Source organism: Montipora capricornis, chromosome 14, assembly GCF_036669925.1.
Source record: "Montipora capricornis isolate CH-2021 chromosome 14, ASM3666992v2, whole genome shotgun sequence".
Taxonomy (NCBI): domain Eukaryota; kingdom Metazoa; phylum Cnidaria; class Anthozoa; order Scleractinia; family Acroporidae; genus Montipora; species Montipora capricornis.
The window spans coordinates 39,002,086-39,019,585 of NC_090896.1; the positions used below are offsets into that span (position 1 = coordinate 39,002,086).

Genomic DNA, 17,500 nt, shown 5'->3' on the forward strand with positions numbered 1-17,500 from the left:
TTGCAAGATTCTTAACAAGATTCTTACAAGATCTTGTAAGAATCTTGCAAGAATCATATAAGATCTTAATCAAGATCTTAGATAAGATCTTGTAAGAATCTTGTAAGAATCTTATAAGATCTTGTAAGAGTCTTGTAAGAATCGTATAAGATCTTAGTCAAGATCTTAGATAAGATCTTGCAAGAGTCTTGTAAGAATCGTATAAGATCTTAGTCAAGATCTTAGATAAGATATTGTAAGATCTTAGACAAGATCTTGTAAGATCTTAGACAAGGATCTTGTGAGAATCTTGTACAATCTTAGATAAGATCTTGTGAGAATCTTGTAAGATTCTACCCAAGATCTTATCTAAGATCTTGTAAGGTGTTGAAGTATCTTGGCTAACATCTTCCAAGATCTTGTTCCAGAATCTTACAAGATTACCAATGATAAACTTACAAATTTAGGGGTTTTATTCAGGTACAACAAAGCATTGACAATGCTTTGTTGTACCTGAATAAAAAAAACAGAACAACTCCAAAAATACAATTTGTATTTTTGGAGTTGTTCTGTTTTCTTTTGTTTTACATAATCTGCACTCCAGTACTAAACTGCAGAAAGAACCAAATATTGTATATGTAACTTTCTACAAAAAGATCCAAATCTTGCACTGGCTTCTTATTAGTAAATTCGTAAATATCTAGCAATATTTTTACAAATCAAACACTGCTGCTTTCCTGTGGTGTCATTATTGCAAATTACAGTCAACTCCAATAACTTGAACCCCTGTTCACAAAAAGTAATCATTTCATTTCCCTTGAGGTAATTGCCAGTCTTTACTTAAAATAATTTTTTTCCCCTTTAATGCTACCTTACAAAGTGATGCTGAACAATAATTATTATTCTTTTGTGTACTTTAATGAAAAGCTTAACAATTCCAACAGAAAAGAAATAACCATATGACTATTGTTAAGTCTCAAAATTAAGTCATAACCAAAATTGTCGTCGAGCTAAAGCACTAAGTTGCCATGAAAAGTCAAGTTTAATACATGGGTGCACAAAGGTTGCTGTACGTCTGTGAAATGTGTAACAATATTACTGTCCGAACTTGTTGAAACTACAGTACTGAACCTGAAAATCAAACAACTACTGCACTGACAATACATTTGCTGAACTTTCTCTTAAAAAAAAAAAAAAAATTAGTTTATCACGAGTCATGATTATTAATAGCACTTGAATCCTCATCTACTTCTGTCTCTTTCTTGGCCAATTTTCGTTTCGAGTCCAGGCACTTCTGATTCAAAGACTGCCGTATTTGGCTCCACTTCTTGGTGAAAGGATGCTCACCAAACTTTTCTCTAACAGCTCCTGCAAAGTAAAAATCTGTTAGATGAATGTCAGGATTATATTTCCAACATTTGTTTTCTGATGTGACAGTGCTGCCCATCCTACTGCTGCAAAGGAACAACATATTTTTTCACTAATTAGTGATTTACTTTCAGACATCTGGTCTCCTTTGCAACTGACCAACAACTACCGGTAACTGGTTGGTGCGAGACTGGAGGTGGAGTTGCCTGGTAATCATTATAATAGTACTGTATTGCAAATACAATTAGGAATTCAGAAAAGAGTAAGAATGTAACAAATATTATTAATGGCCAGTTCAAGCACACACCACCAGAAATCAAACCAATCAAAAACATTAATAGAGGCATGCAGCACGGTAACCTCAGTCACTGAAATGCATCTAGGGTGAATTTACATGTTTGGATAAAATTTATCTGGAAATAGTTGGTCACGCTTGAATTACACTATATTACAATGTACTCAGGAACTCACTTTTTAACAGAGTCAGCTTTTCCTTGCTCAATTCCTCTTTCCCACCGCTTTTCCCCCGGTTTCCTGGCTCAACTATTCCATTGGCCATCTCTTCTGTGGTGAAAAGGTGTGAAAACACCCGCAACGCAAGTTTTTTTCACATCCCCACCAGATGGCATTGAAAGAAGGTTTGTTCCATTATACATCTGTAAATGTAAATAAGGAAATTGAAAGAAAAAGAAGAGTTGCCTTACATGTTTTTATTTTTATAACCTGAGTTCCACCAAAATAATAATGAGCTTAAGCAATGAGAATGCAGACTTTACCCCAGACATCGAGAAAAGCAAACTAGAAGTCTCTCTTGTGTTTTGCTTAATTCCCTTTTTTCGCAATCCCCACCAAGTTTTCTATATTTGCAATGTGCATAGTCCCAAGAGCATTTGAAAAAAATGGTTTGTTATTCCCAAAAGCATTTGAAAACAATCGTTTATGCAAATTTTGGGAGGAAAACAAAGTGTATAATGGGTAATGTGAAATAACAGAATGCAATGTTTCAGTCTCAAAAACCAGGTTCAAAAGCTGTTGATTTGCAATATGACATTATTGAGTGAAAGCAATAAAAGGACAAAAATATGATTTAAAATCTTGGTTTTATTCTCGAGACAATGTGATAGCAATTTCGTTCTTGCCTAAGCTCCCTAAAATGTGTTGCGGGAAACCAGAAAATAAGCCCTGGCAAAACACTTGCAACATTTCAATGCAACATCTTGCAACATGGTTGGGCACGACATGTTGAATGATGTTGGATCAAAATAATTTGAAAACTGTCAATTTTTTTATGGAATATAGTGGATGTTTCATGATGTTATACTTGTTTGGCCATGTTCACGCAACATTGCAGCTGCACTAGGGCATGTACGCTAGGTCCAGTTGTTGCATGCCATGGGCCTGGAGCACATAAACATCGACATGTTGCATGTGTTTTGCCAGCCTGTTCAACACATGTCGCAACATTATGCAACAATGTTGCAAGATGTTGTGTTGAAATGTTGCAAGTGTTTGGCGAGGCAGTTATTGCAAGAAAAATGTCAAATATGCAGTTTGGCTGAAAATGGCCAGGATGCAAATTATATTAAAAAGTAGTTCACTACTCATTATTTCCCACGAATATTAATTAAACCTGTATGGTACTATTACGTACGGTACTATTACCGGTACTTTTAATGTGTTCTCTGCCAAATTCAAAAAGAAATCTTTACTCAGAAAGATTCTTGTTTTTAAGGTATAAGAACACTGCAAACAAGTACATTTGTAAAGTGTGAACTAACATACATACCAAGGTTGTTTCTGGCAATGGTGAGCCTGACCCAGATACATCAGTGCCACCCACATCAATTTTCTTAATATAAGAAATAGAACATAATTTTAGGTCATGCTGTTATCATATTATGTAACATCTAACGAAACAAGCTGTTTAATTGTGATAAGTGTTCTTTAACCTTAATTGCTTATCTTTGTTTGCCTTGGTGGCAATTGTTTATTCAATTGTGTGGGCACCTGTGGTAAATCAGGTTTTATTGATATTTCATATGGACTTGCATCCATTTGTGAATGACTTTTGTATGTGGTGGCCAAATGAAACTCAAGTTAGCCTGACATTGCTAAAAATATTAATATTTTTAAATTCAACACAAGTCAGTGCAAGTTACAGCAAGTGGCTGGGATAATGTGTGCAAGTGATGCCGTGCAAGGTAAGAGCAAAACTTCAATTAACTGGTGGTTAGTTGTGTTTCATTTGTCTAGGGCTTAAGATGTAAAAACACTTATCCTAAAAATCCAACAAAATTACAAGCAACTATTACTTTCTTGTTGTGGCCCAGATTTCGAGTTACATCCCAGACATTTTCTCATATTTTGCCCTTGTATGAGTATGCGCTTACTTAAACAACTGGAGATGATGACATAACTGAGCTTTGATTCTTCATAAAAACTTGTAGTTGCTCCTCTATGTTGTCCACTTTGGTCAATATTTGATTTAATTTGCTCTCTATTCTGTGCTTCCAATGACCCTGTGTAATGATAGAGTCATGCGATAATCAGTGATTCTATGTATGTACTGAGCACGATGCACATTTTTAAGGGGGTGCACAAGGAATGTGCACATTATGACATTTTGCTTTAAATGGGTAAAAATTTAGTTTTTCAAGGCTCAGACTGAATGTAACTAAAAAAAAACTATGCAAATTTGCCCTCATCAAGTAGAGGTGACCAATGGTAAAATCCGATACTCATCGAGACCCTTGTTTGCGAATCAGAGACCGAGGCCAAAACATGCAAGACTTCTCACCAAAAGAAATGTGCAATATAAACGAGACTTCACGACTCTTAGCAAAGGCTGTCGAGATTTTGAGATCGGATGAAACATTGTGAGTGTGAAGATTTTGGAGGTACCATTCGCCACCCTTCAAGTGGTTACCCAAACTGCAACATGCAATAAAAAATCTAAAGATATCTTTCATTTCAGTTTATGAGAAATACTTCTTACTGTACTTAACGTTTGAGTGAGGGAGGGGAGGAGAAATTAAATATTTTTAGCTTAATAGCAGGTGCAATTATGATTACAGGACAGAAGCATGCATGCATTCTTTTGTCCTAAATACCAATCATTTCTATAGTCCATGCCAGCAAAGGTATTTAGCTTGGTACATTACATCTTCAAGAGCTGATGAAGTAGTGGCTCTCAAAGGGCCATCTAGGTTTTGTCTTTTTGCCTTGGAGGGCCTGATGTTGTGACCTTCATCATCATCTGACTCAATATCCTGCCAGGTAATGTCACTGAAAGCAGAATGTACAGTGGATGCACCAGAAGGGCCAAACAGCCTTGGTCTTTTTGATTTTGTAGGCATCATGACTGTATCAGCATCATCATCATCATTATCATCATCTGATGCTTCATCCTGCAAGATAAAGTTAAAAAGAATCATTAAATCCCAGCATTGAGTCACAAGAGAAGGGACATTTTTACCAGCAAATTACCTTAATCCAAAGTTGTGTTATCTCATTTTCAATGTACCCATACACAAAAACTCCCCTGTAAATATTATTGTCTCAGAGCCTATGAAGTTCATGGTATCCAGTGTAGGCAACATGAGAACGAAATGCGTCCATCAAAACTTCAACATCACTCCTCCTCCCTCCCCAAAGGCATGTGAGCTTTTGAAAATTTCAATTCCCAACGAAAAGCCCCACCAAAGCTATGGAAAACATGCAAATCGCCAAGTAAAACTGAGAAAAAAGTTTTGAACAAGACCACACAAGTGGTTGTAATACCTTGTCATCTTCGAGAGAAGAAAGCCCCTCCACCTTCTTCAGCTCACTGTCTATGTCTTTTTTTGTAATGTTAAATTGTAATAAAAATTACCAATTATTATTGTTATCACTGGACAATTTTGAAATTTTTTTGAGTGTCATCTTAAGGCTTTCTACTTTTGCAGAGCACACAATTCCATTTTGTTTGGTCATGTGGTTTTTCTTAAGTCCTGTACAATCCTTTAAAGGAACATGTACAGACTCATCCTATTTTCAATAAAACGTTTTTCTTTTGATTTCAGCCAAAAATAATAATTGCTAGTCTTTAACCACCTGTATTGTATTGCACAAAGACAGTTCTTATGCCATTTCGGCTGCATAGAGTGAACGACAAAGCATTGCAATAAAATGTATAATATTTCTCACCTAGCTCGCCTTTTTTCTTTGACTTTCTGATGGGTGGTGCATTGGTAGCTGCTGAACTGCAACCATCTGAAATTTGACAATTCTCAAGTGCCTCCATTCTCTTCAAGCATTCAGTTTTTGTACCTATAATATAAAATGTTCGTTAAGATTACAAGTTTGCACGTGGTGATAACTTGTGAGGCAGATCAATCGAAAAAGTGTATAGGAGATTGACACAGGAAAAATTGATGAACTCTTAGCACCAAGGAAAAGACAATAACTTTTATCTTCTTTCTCGAAAATGACGAAAGGTAAGCCTACCTATGAACATAAGAGTGCCCATGTATTTCGTAGTGCCATCTTTGACTTCGACGGTTGACATTAATTGTGCTCCTTCATCAATCGATTTTCTTTCTACCAAGCTGTACCTAAGCTCGGCCACGAAGAAAATGATACACATATCCTTTTGTAAGAAGGCTGAAATGAAAGCAAATGGAAAAAAGGCCGTTTTCTTATACTTGTATGTTATTCAAATATTCAGCTTGAAAAGCCCGCCGCATAATTTTGCAGATCATAACATGTGTTTGAGGCTACGTATTTCAATATACATGCATGTACCAGTTCGGCGGTTCAAAGAAGTCATTAAAAGTTTCACCTTCAGGATTATCCTCCCTTAAACGCCTCATTTGAAGCCTCTCACTTAATTTTGTTGCCTTTTTCATCGACATCTCTTTCAACGTACGTTAATAATGAAAATCACCGTAACGGTTGTGGCGGACCTTCTTTGATACCCGGAGTCTGGCAAATGTAATCGGAGACGATGTCAATTAAGACATATGGCAATACTCACCTTTACGTCAAGTGCCGTCGTCGAAGAAACAATAGGCTGATTTAGCAACAGAACGGGAACGTCAGTGGCGACGTCGCGCGCAGCAAAACTACCAATGAGAATTTAGAATAGAGAAGAAAAGAGTGGAGTCTATTCTATTCTGAATTCTCATTGGTGTTTTTTCTGCGCGCGCCGTCGCCACTGACGTTCCCGTTCTGTTGCTAAATCAGCCTAATTTTACAAAAGGAACGCTTGTAAACAGTGAGTCCCGAAAAATCAAGGTTAAATCTGGGTTCACTTTGCCTTAATACGCCCTCCAGCATCTACCGTGCAGACTTTTTTCACGCCAAATTCTTGCAAAGAGAGCTTTTCAAGCAATACCAGATTTTGCATCAAGGCAACCAAAGATGTTCGCTAATAATATTGGCCCCAGAGCCCGTTTTTTTTCCAGTCTGCTCTTGAGACTGAAATTGCGGGCTCTGGGGAGACGAGATTTGAGGGGTCATCTCGCGCGCAGTCTTCACAAGTTTCGCAATGGCTGAAATTAGTGGCTACATCGAAAGCTCTGATGAAGAATCAGGCGACAATCAAATTCCCGATCGATATAGTCTGTTCTGACGATGAAGGTGAAAAATGTTCAAGTTCAGATGACAATGATACAGACGGCACTGGTTTAAGAAAGAGGAGAAGCTCTGAAACTCGATGCGATGACTTCAGAAACGCGTCTTCCAGCACTGATGCTTCGACTAGTGATGCAGAAATCGCCCCTGTCCTCGTCAAAACACCTTCAAAGATAAGACGCACCAGTGTTGTCGAACCTCATCGTGACGACGTAATAAATCCGGTAATCGAGGGTAAGGAATACCAGATCGCTGAAAGTGTTTCGGAAGACTCTGAAAGCTGTAATTTCGATCACCTTAACGAAAACACGCACAGTTCTTCCGACAGCAGCTTAACCTCAAATAACAGCAGCTCCGAAGAATGTGGATCTGAAAACGACAGTGGTGGCAGCGAGGTGGAAGGTACAAGTGAACTCCCTCTCTATCCTGGATCTGCATTTACCTGGGCCAATTTTGATGCATTACTATTAGCCTGTTTTAAGAAGCATCGTATGTCAGAAGCTGCAAAGCAAGACTTCTTAAAGTTGTTACAACTCACGTTACCCGATGGGAATAGTACTGCTACGTCTTCTTATAAATTTAACAAAAGACACGAGGGATGTTTACTCCCTTATAAGCTTTTGGAACTTTGCCCTTCATGTAACAAGAACGTGGAAAGAGAGATGTGTTGCAACAATGAATGCGACAATGAAGAATTAACAGTTGACCCGGCAAGGTTCTTTGTCATACCCCTGAAACCGCAGATGCAAAGGTTAATTCAAGGTTAGCCAACAGCAGTTTCGGTCTAGTACTCTCTGCTTTAAGTTCAAATCTGTGAGTAGTTTTGTAATGGGATGTTCTATATACATCCCATATACCCTACCACCCCACCTATAGATCGTTTTCATGTGACGTCACAGCGGCCATGTTGGTGTACAAGAACAATAGACGTTCTCTCCTTTGAGAACCAAACTCTATTTTTATGCATATTCCATGCATACATTTTGTATTGTTTTGTACACCAATATGGCCGCCAAGTCACGTGAGTGAAAACCATCTATAGATGTAGTGGGTTCTGTTTTTTTTGGGTGTGTGAGCCTATCGAGAACAAACAAAAAGTGTCAAGTAAAGCTATGATCCTCGCAGTTATGGACGCGACTTTGGCAATTGTGTAGAGAATTGCTAAAATTGCGTCTATATCTGCGAGGTTCATGGCTTTACTTGATTTCTTGTCTGCAGTTCAGTATATGATTCATTTCATATATCATTTCATTCATTGAAACAAAAAGTGTGCCATATTTTCTTGCCAAGTTTTCGAGAATAATAGCTATTCCTCATGACTAATTATCCAAGTTAATACTGGATTTCTTCATGTAAGCAAATTTTAATTGAAGTGGGACTGAAGGCCAAAATTGAAATAATAATTCTTTTTTCAAAAAGAAACGTTTTTTATACCATTTCTTTTTTCAAAAACAAAGTTTAAACAGGGGCCGTGGAGAGCGAGGGGCTAAAGCCCCCCACCCCACTTTTTACCCACGGTGTTGTTTTCTCTCAGATTGCTCCCCCTCCACTCAGACTTCCTTGATCCATACCAAAACCTAGCCCCCACCACTTTCAAACGTATAATTTCGTGGTCCCTGTTAAAAGGATGGTATTCTTGGTTTGCACCCACATGACAGGGTGGCCTGATGTTGGATGGCAATACAGTACAATTTCTTTTTACAGATTTTGCATAATAAAGTCTAGTTCCCAGTGAAGAGAAGGGTTTGTTCTTGTCATCCAACATGGTCTCACATGCAAACCAGCAAATTGGTTGTGAGATCATGGGACGTTGAACTTAATGAGACATCATAATGCTTTCCTGTCGGGAAGGTGTTTGTAGAGTTCAGTTTTGAAGCCTATTTTTCTTGTTTGAACCTGTAGTTTGGATTGACAATAAAGGAGCTTAAAAAGGGACTGATCACAATTTCAATTTTATTAAATTTCAGATCACTGCAAAGAGATAGAGGAGTATAGAGAACAAATGTCCATATGGGCAAATGGTGACCTGAGGGACATACAGGATGGCAGAGTCTACCAGAAGTTCATTTTGGAAGACCCTCGTGCCAGGGGAAGGAGAGTATTCTCCGTAGTTGCAAGCAGCGATGGTGCTCCTCTGATTAAATCTAAAAGCTTCAGTATTTGGCCTCTTATGTGCTTTCTTGTTGAATTGCCTCCTCAAGAAAGGTACAAGTTTGAGAATGTTATGCTTACTGGTCTTTGGTATGGAAAAGGCAAACCTAATGTACCATTGTTTTTAAAAAGGTTTGTTGATGAGCTGTCTGACCTGGCAAATGGTGTTGAATTTACTGATGACACTGGTCAACCAATACTTTCAGTATGCCGCATTCAGTCAGTCGTGCCAGATTTACCGGCAAAATCAATGCTCTTCAACCTTAAGCAATATAATGGCCACTTTGGGTGTAGTACATGCAAACATCCAGGTAGATACGACAAAGAATTACGAGCAAGGCTGTATGAATACACTATTTCTGATGCTGTGTCTCTAAGAACTGCAGAAGAGACTAAGGAGGCATGCAAGGTTAGCAGAGACATCAGGTACTCCTGTGTTTGGCATAAAAGGGCAAAACATTTTCAGCAAACTTGTTGATATTCCTGATAACCTTCCAATTGACTGGATGCACTGTGTCTGTGAAGGGATTCTCAAGAGACAGCTTTTCAACCGATGGCTAAACACAAGTTTTGCAGAAGAACAATACAGCTTGGTGGCATTTGCAGAAGTCTTGGATGAGATCCTCTTGTCCATTAAGGTACCTCATGACTTTACGAGAAAGCTTCGTTGCCTTTCTGACCTGAAATACTGGAAAGCTTCAGAATTCCGTTTGTTTGTTCTCTTTACTGGACTACCTTGCTTCAGACATGCTGTTCTTGCTAGTGAATTCTCTGTTGATCATTTTTATCACTTTGCACTTCTTTCAACTGTCTTGCGTTACTTGCATTCTGTTCCAATATCTAAGGCACGAGTAAATACTTCTCAAGTTTTGCTGGATAACTTTGTAAGACTCCTACCAAGCCTTTACAGCAGACAAGACTGTACCTACAACTCTCATGCCTTACTCCATTTTCCTTCTCAAGTTCTGGACAATGGTCCCTTGTCATTCATTTCTGCATTTGTTTTCGAGGCATTCATAGCGCATCTTAAGAATTTGTACTCTGGAACACGAGGCATCCCAAAACAAATGGTGGAGAAACTGGGAATTAGTCAGTGTTACAAGCATCATGTCAGGGAAAACTGCAAGGATACTCCAAATGCAGCCAAGTTTGCCCAAGGCTTGTTATGTCAAGACCAGAAGACCAGAATGACACATGGAGGTGTGAGACTTTATGAGCCTATGCATTATAAGAGACTGGTAAATTATCAGAATGTTCTCCATAGATCATTTGACTCTGGACCAGATGAAAGTCACTTGGTTTCGTACAGGATGACTAAGGATCATGTGACCTTTCACAGCACTATGTATCCTAGGAAGGGAAACTCCTGCAGCTACCTCATTCAATTTCGTCTTCATAGTAGGATAGCATATGGCAAAGTTGTGTGCTATATTTTTCACCAGAACATTGCCTATGCATTGCTTCTCAAATACAATGTAACAGGTGTGGAAGTATGCCAAGGACTCTCCCCACCACAAGATGCTGTTCTAAAAGAAATTGTGCACAAGAGATTAATAGGGCAACATTTTGCAGAGGTTCAAGACACAGAGACACCTTTGATTATCAGTTGTAATGTGATAGTAAATAGATGTTTGTATGTTCAAGGGAAGGATGGAAAGGGATTTATAACTAGACTGGACACGCCATATGAACATGATTACATTAAAAGAGGGGCTATGTCATGAAAGTTTGAGTTATACTTAAGGAAATGTAGAATTAAAGTAAAACATAACACTTAAAAAACTGTACAACAACATAAAAGAAATACAATGGATGATAAAAAAGTGCACGGTTTTTCAGTCTACAGATTACGGTGAAATAAAAGCTTTCTTCATAAGATCATGTAAAGCTTGACTTCACATTAACCCTTTCAGCCCCGTGGGGTTCCCCATTGACGAGTAATTTTTTTCATGGCGTGTTCGGTGTACATACATACATATACTTTATTTATGCTCGAAAATTACAGAGTAGCTGTAGAGCTAATGTATTCGAGAAAAGAAGTTAAAATTAGTTAAAATAAAATGAAATATGCTATATTACAATTCCAATATTATTTATAAACTATATACAACATTATGCATGCAAATGGCAATATATCTTGTGAAAAAGCTTTATATCTGAGGATCTCCTGCTTGAATTCTAGAATATTTAATGTTTTGTAACTATCTGGGAGAGAGTTCCATATTTTACTAGCTAAGTATGAAAAAGAGTGCAGACTGTAAGTCATTGTTTTTGGGTTGGGAAGGGCCAGGATATGACTTCCGTGCAAATTGTAGGATGAAGACCGTACGGTAAACATATCTTTTAAATAACCTGGATAATTCGTCAAGAACATACTCTTATGTAAGGTGATCATGAAGTTCTGGAGGCGTCTAATGAATAGAGATTTCATGTTAACTTTGCTTAGTAAAATGTCACATGGAGAGCTGTAGTCCTGCAGTATAGACCTAAGAATTTCCAAGTTCAAGTTCCAGAAATTTCCAATAATTCTTACTGGCATAATATGGGCATGCATAGGAATTGTAATAGTACAATAGTAGTGTATGTGTTGGCCACTAATTATTCGGTTGTTTCATCTTAAAATAATTAAAGCTGTTTCAGTGGAATTTCCTGGTTATTTTTATCTTGCTTTGTCTTTTCTTTACTGTTTTTGCGTTTATAACCTTCCACATACTCCTGAACCAGAGTATTTTAATCAAATTTTAAACAATAAGCCTTATTGGCGCAATCATCTTTTACAAATTTTAAGCCAAAAAAAGAAGAAGTTACCTTTAACACTTGTTTTAAGACTTAAAAGATGAAAAGCCCCTAGTCCAGCCCATAGTATACTAATCTTGGAAGGTCTTTACTAAGATTAGTTCCCACAATATGTTAAATGAGATCTTCTAGCAAGTGTACAAAGATCTTACAAGATCTTCAGTGCCAAGATCTTAAGTAAGATTCTTAGTTAGATCCTTTAAGATCTTTTTTAAGATCTTATTTAAGATTCTTACCAGATTTTGTAAGATCTTTGCCAAGATCTTTTAAGATTCTTACTAAGATCTTATGTGAGATGTTTGCTAGATCTTGTAAGATCTTTGCTAAGATCTTATAAGATTTTTACCAAGATCTTAAGTAAGATTCTTACTAAATCTTGTAACATCTTTGCTAAGATCTTGTAAGATTCTTACTAAGATCTTATGTGAGATGTTTGCTAGATCTTGTAAGATCTTTACTAAGATCTTGCGAGATTCTTACCAAGATCTTGTAAGATCTTTTCTGGTAAGATCATGTACTGTAGGTGTAAGATATTGTTAAGATTTGTATTAAGATCTTATTAAGATCAAAGATCTTAAACAAGATCTTATTAAGAGCGCCTCTCAGCAATTTTCACCTAAGACTGTGCAAGATAAAAAAATCGAAAATTGCCAAACTTTGTCACAATAAAGGACCACCAAAACCATTTTTAGAAAAATATGTTTTAGTTTGTTTCGATAATTATTTTACCTGGACGGCGACTTTTTCGGTATGGGGCCTTGTGAGCGAGTGAAAACGACTCCAAAATGTCGCTTGTTTGAATCGCTATTTTTGAAATAACGAATGAGTAACTTGAAAATCAAAACAACATGGCACAGCTAGAGTAATTCATGCACCCTTTAGCGCTGTTAACGGTACAATATACCAAAACTGGAATTTTTGACCAAATTTTAAAACTTAACCTTTTTTAGATTGATTACAGAGTGCCAAATTTGTGCGAAATTCGACTGTCAAAAAAGCATCCTGGTACATGGCTTTCTCAAACGAGACGATATTCATCGGAATAAGCAATGTTTCTGCTGCAATTAAATTCAATAAAATTTTTGGGTAAATGAAACGGAGGATTTTTGAGGCCCAATTTCAACATGCTGTTTGTCAAGAAAAGTTGACCTTTGACCACCTAAGCGAAGGCGAGGTATATTGAAATCACACACGCTAATCTCGATTTATTCACTGAACAATTGGAGACGAGGTTTACTGGAACTACTATAGGTAAAATGGAACGTGTCATTGAAATTTAACTGTCTTTGGTTTAACAGTGACATATCCGGTAATTAACAAAACTGATCATTTGCATACCTGATCATTTGACCTAAACGTTTGCATACTAGTAAGATTTATTCCATTCCATATTTTAACGCAAACAAGTTTCCTTAATTCACTTTCTGAACATACCTGCAAAACAAACAAAGAAAGGTATCCCCCTTTATACAAGTATACGCTGGTTGGATTTTCCTCGAAGCCCTGAAACAACCATTGAGCCAGTCGAACGCTTTGTGACCTTCGTGAGTTGTGCCGTGATTGTGTCGTCAGAGCTGTCACGCAAGAGGTTAGGACAAAGCACACAGACCAATGGCTTCTTGCGGTTATTCTGAGTTTGTTGGGGGAACTTGTGGCCCAAGTTCTGATAATCCAGCAAACGTTCAATGCGTAACAATAGCAAAATGTGATAAGGACACCAAGGCACACTTGAGAAGTTATAAAAAGTGTCGGGTTCTTCTCTGGATACAGAGGCTAGGATTTTGCTCGCACGTGCAGGTAAGCTTTAACTGAAATCACTTAAATTAAGATATTGAGCAGAAAATCACTTTGGGAAATCCGCAAAAAAAAAAAAAAAAGCAGAATACCTCAGTGCCGCAGTCGTGTTGTTGGATATACCTTGTTCTTTAATCAATGAGACAAGCACCGCGGCACTGCGGCACTAACTAGTCTACTCAGCTCAATTTAACCTTAAGTCGACTAAGGCACTGCGGCACCAGCCATTCTACTCAATTCACTCTATCCGACGTGAACCACGCAAAACCCACTTTCGTTCACTTCGGCACTGCGGCTAGCGTCGCAAACGTAAACGCTCCTTTGTGGACGGGTATTCAGCAATTGCTCCAATTGCGAAAATCGAGTAAGCAAGATATGTAAGACCATGTAATCATGTATCGTTGTGCGAAAATGCAAGCACTCACTTTTCCAGTTGTCCCTGAAGCGAGTACATCGATCAGCGCAGCCGGATTGTATCACTGCACGTGAAACTAACGGTTATTGGTCTCTTATTAATTGCTTTTAAAGGTGTTTTTGAGATAGATGATAACATTTTGGGTACGACGATTTGCCCACGGCATCGTGATCGATTTGGAATCCGATGGAGATAGGACAAGGAAAATTGCGCGTGCCCACGTGAATGGGCAGCACACATGGCAGTGAAAGGGGAGCGCGGATTAACCCTTGCTCAGTCTAAAAAACTTCAAAAGCTTACTCAACTACTGATTCCTGTGCCATCGCGTAAGTTCTAACCCCGCTGTGGAATACAGTATTGCATGAATAGAACAACCGATATACATACATTCATTCATGCATAACTTTATTTATCCTCGAATTTCAATGGAGCTTAGCAAGCTACTGTCTCCCGGCTTATTTTCTGACATACATTTCAATGGATAATAATAATATTAGTAGTAGTACCATATAAATTTAATAATAACATGTATTATATAATATATACTGGTACTATAATTTATATAATATTATTAAATAAATATCATGATAATAATAATAATAATAATAATAATAATAATAATAATATATCTGTAACCCTATTCCTACAATTGTAGTTTTCTAATGACGAAATATTGGTAAAATAAGAAATTTATACACCCTCACAGCCGTACAGCCACCTTGCGCCATTATTTTGTTTTTCTTGAAAATGTATTTCAATATCATTTTCTGAATTAAACTTGCATCTAGTTTTTGAATAAATTGCGCTCTCTCTCTCTGCGCCTTAACGAAAAATAAATCCTGGCTAATTTTCTAACCTACAAGAAATACATGGTGTGGTGGTCTGCGGGTTTTAGAGAATTCTATTAACCATAACTATGCTAATTCCGTTGTAACAACAACAACAACAATAACAATAACAACAACAATATTTTATTATTTGACAATAAGTCCTTATTCCCCTGGCTCCGCAGGTAGCAGTGCTAATCGAGGCGGGCCAGGATAATCAGTAAAAGAAGAAGAAAATACACACAGTAAGACTACCGAGAAATAGATAGATAATTAGATAGGTAAGTAAATACGAAAACAGATTAAGTCTAAAGAAACACCTAGCTATGTAATTGAGGTTGGCAACGCAGTATATTATGAGAGGTAGATAAATAAGACAAAATGAATAAGATAAGATAAGCGAAGCAAAGATGATGGCTATTAAGAGTATTTGCTAACTTTTGAGATTATCGATTCTAAGTCTTCGTAGGAGTCTTCAGATTCTAATATATTGAATAAGATCATACGAATTTTCCTTTTAAAAATGGGTTTTGGTAGTGTTCGGTACTTAGTTGGTATCTCATTCCACAGTTTTGCACCAATTCTTGAAAACGATTTTCGTTCAATTTCAAGTTTTGACTTTTTAATATAAAAGGTGTTGGAAACTGAAGATCGCGTATTATATGAATGAATTTTTGCAGTAGGGATGAACAAATCCTTCAATTGTGAAGGGATAACATCGTTATTTACATCATGCATTGTTTCAGCTAGCAATTTATAATACAAAAAGTGAATAGGTAAAACCTTTGCATGAAGGAACAAAGGAATGGCGTGATCACACCTGTCAGCAAAGCACATGAAACGGAGAGCACGTTTTTGGAGGATCAAAAGCTTATTTAGTTGAGTTTTGCCAGCTTGTCCCCAAGCAATTAAGCCATATCGTAAATAAGGAACAATAAGGCAGTTATATATACTAACAAGAGTATGGAAGGGAACAAAATGCCTTATCTTTGACAGTAATCCAATGGTTTTGCTAAGTTTCAGAGTTATAGAGTCAATATGGTTTTTCCATTACAGATTATAAAAGATTAGGACACCGAGATATTTCACATGATCTTTGCATTCCAAGTAGGTTAATGTATTTGTTTGGTGATCGTTAATATATATTGTAGGAAGAAATGAAAGGCGTTTTTGATAAGGGCGAAAAATTACGAAATTTGTTTTATTGAGATTAAGGGTTAGTTTGTTAGATACTAACCACTGGTACACATTATGTAGTTCAACATTCATTTCTTTTTCAAGAGTTTTAAGGTCTTTGTGGTTGTGAAGAATATTTGTGTCATCAGCAAATAAATAGAATTTCAATTTCTTTGAGCTGCAGTAAATGTCGTTGACATACAGGAGAAAGAGCAATGGTCCCAAGACTGAGCCTTGAGGAACTCCACAAGTAATAAGTGTCTTATTAGACGACCTATTTCCGACTACCGTCACTTGTACTCTCTCTTGTAAGTAAGAACTAAACCAATCGTAATGTGTCGAAAACACTGATGTATACACTATCAGGAGCGCATCACTCGGAGCGTGCAACTTAACTATACTTGTGCAACGGCGTTTTAACAAGTAAGGTTATTTTTAGATTGAATTTCCCGCTAATGAGACTCCCACTGTAGCCCGATGACCAATTACAAGAAATTAAGCTGACGTCATAGGGTCACCGAACCGTAACTGACTTTGTTTTTTGACCTAATTCGCGGGAAGGGCTAGTCTAAAAATAAACCTACTTGTGAAAACTGTCGTTTCAAATACGCTGTATGGAAGTTGCACGCTCCAGGATGGGCTCCTGACACTATCCAGAAACTAGCGCGTGTGTGTTAAGGTGGCGCAAACCAGTTTCAACCATTGTTGAGGGAATGTCTCATTAGACAGACTAACTCTTTAACGCTGTTTTAGCTAACGGGAATGTTATGGTACCACATGAAACGCCGGCCGATAATTTCTTAACAAGATGCACATGTTACTGTGACGTAATAAATTACCATGGCAATAAAAAAACCATCTAAAAACACCCTCTATTTTGTGTTATAGCACTTAGTATCTCAAAAACGAACTAAGGTGACCCCTATTTTTTATTGCTGAAAAGCGATTAGCAGGCTAAGATGAAACTCTTTGCAAAATTTAAAAGAATCTGGAGCGGATTCAGAACCATCTTAAAATTTCCAATTGTGATGGTGGCTATGAATCTGCTGCAGCTAATAGGCCATTTCCGAGTTAATGTCTTCCTCCTCATCAAAGCGAGTCTAAGTGCGAAGCTTTTGTAATGGTAATTAGTTCTACTTTACATATGAATGAAAACTAATTTTATAACAAAAACTTCGCACTTAGATAGGGTTTGAAGAGGAGACAGGCATGATCTCGAAAATGGCTTATTTTCTTAAACTTTGCAATGAGTTTTGCCTTAGCGTGCCAATTTCTCTCTAGCAATAAAGCCTGTGAATCATCGAGTTCGTTTTTGAGATATACGCGTTTAAAGATAATATATAGCGTGTTTTTCGGTGGCTCATTTGTTTCCATGATAACC

At 37.3% G+C, this 17,500-nt stretch overlaps 2 protein-coding genes across 2 annotated transcripts; one reads left to right on the plus strand and one right to left on the minus strand.

Annotated features, from left to right (window-relative positions):
• Positions 1–1,825: 1,825 nt before the first annotated feature.
• LOC138032768 (uncharacterized) lies at positions 1,826–6,295 on the minus strand. The gene is made up of 7 exons (XM_068880490.1): positions 6,167–6,295; positions 5,833–5,988; positions 5,533–5,655; positions 4,509–4,754; positions 3,738–3,866; positions 3,134–3,196; positions 1,826–2,003 (listed from the first exon to the last, which is right to left on the minus strand). Exons 1-4 carry the CDS (start codon positions 6,237–6,239, stop codon positions 4,750–4,752), a joined length of 357 nt encoding a protein of 118 aa, XP_068736591.1. The 5' UTR covers positions 6,240–6,295; the 3' UTR covers positions 1,826–2,003; positions 3,134–3,196; positions 3,738–3,866; positions 4,509–4,749.
• A 561-nt stretch (positions 6,296–6,856) lies between these two features.
• LOC138032758 (uncharacterized) lies at positions 6,857–9,589 on the plus strand. The gene is made up of 2 exons (XM_068880480.1): positions 6,857–7,722; positions 8,928–9,589. The coding sequence occupies exons 1-2, from the start codon at positions 6,909–6,911 to the stop codon at positions 9,587–9,589; spliced, it is 1,476 nt and encodes a 491-aa protein (XP_068736581.1). The 5' UTR covers positions 6,857–6,908.
• Positions 9,590–17,500: the final 7,911 nt, after the last annotated feature.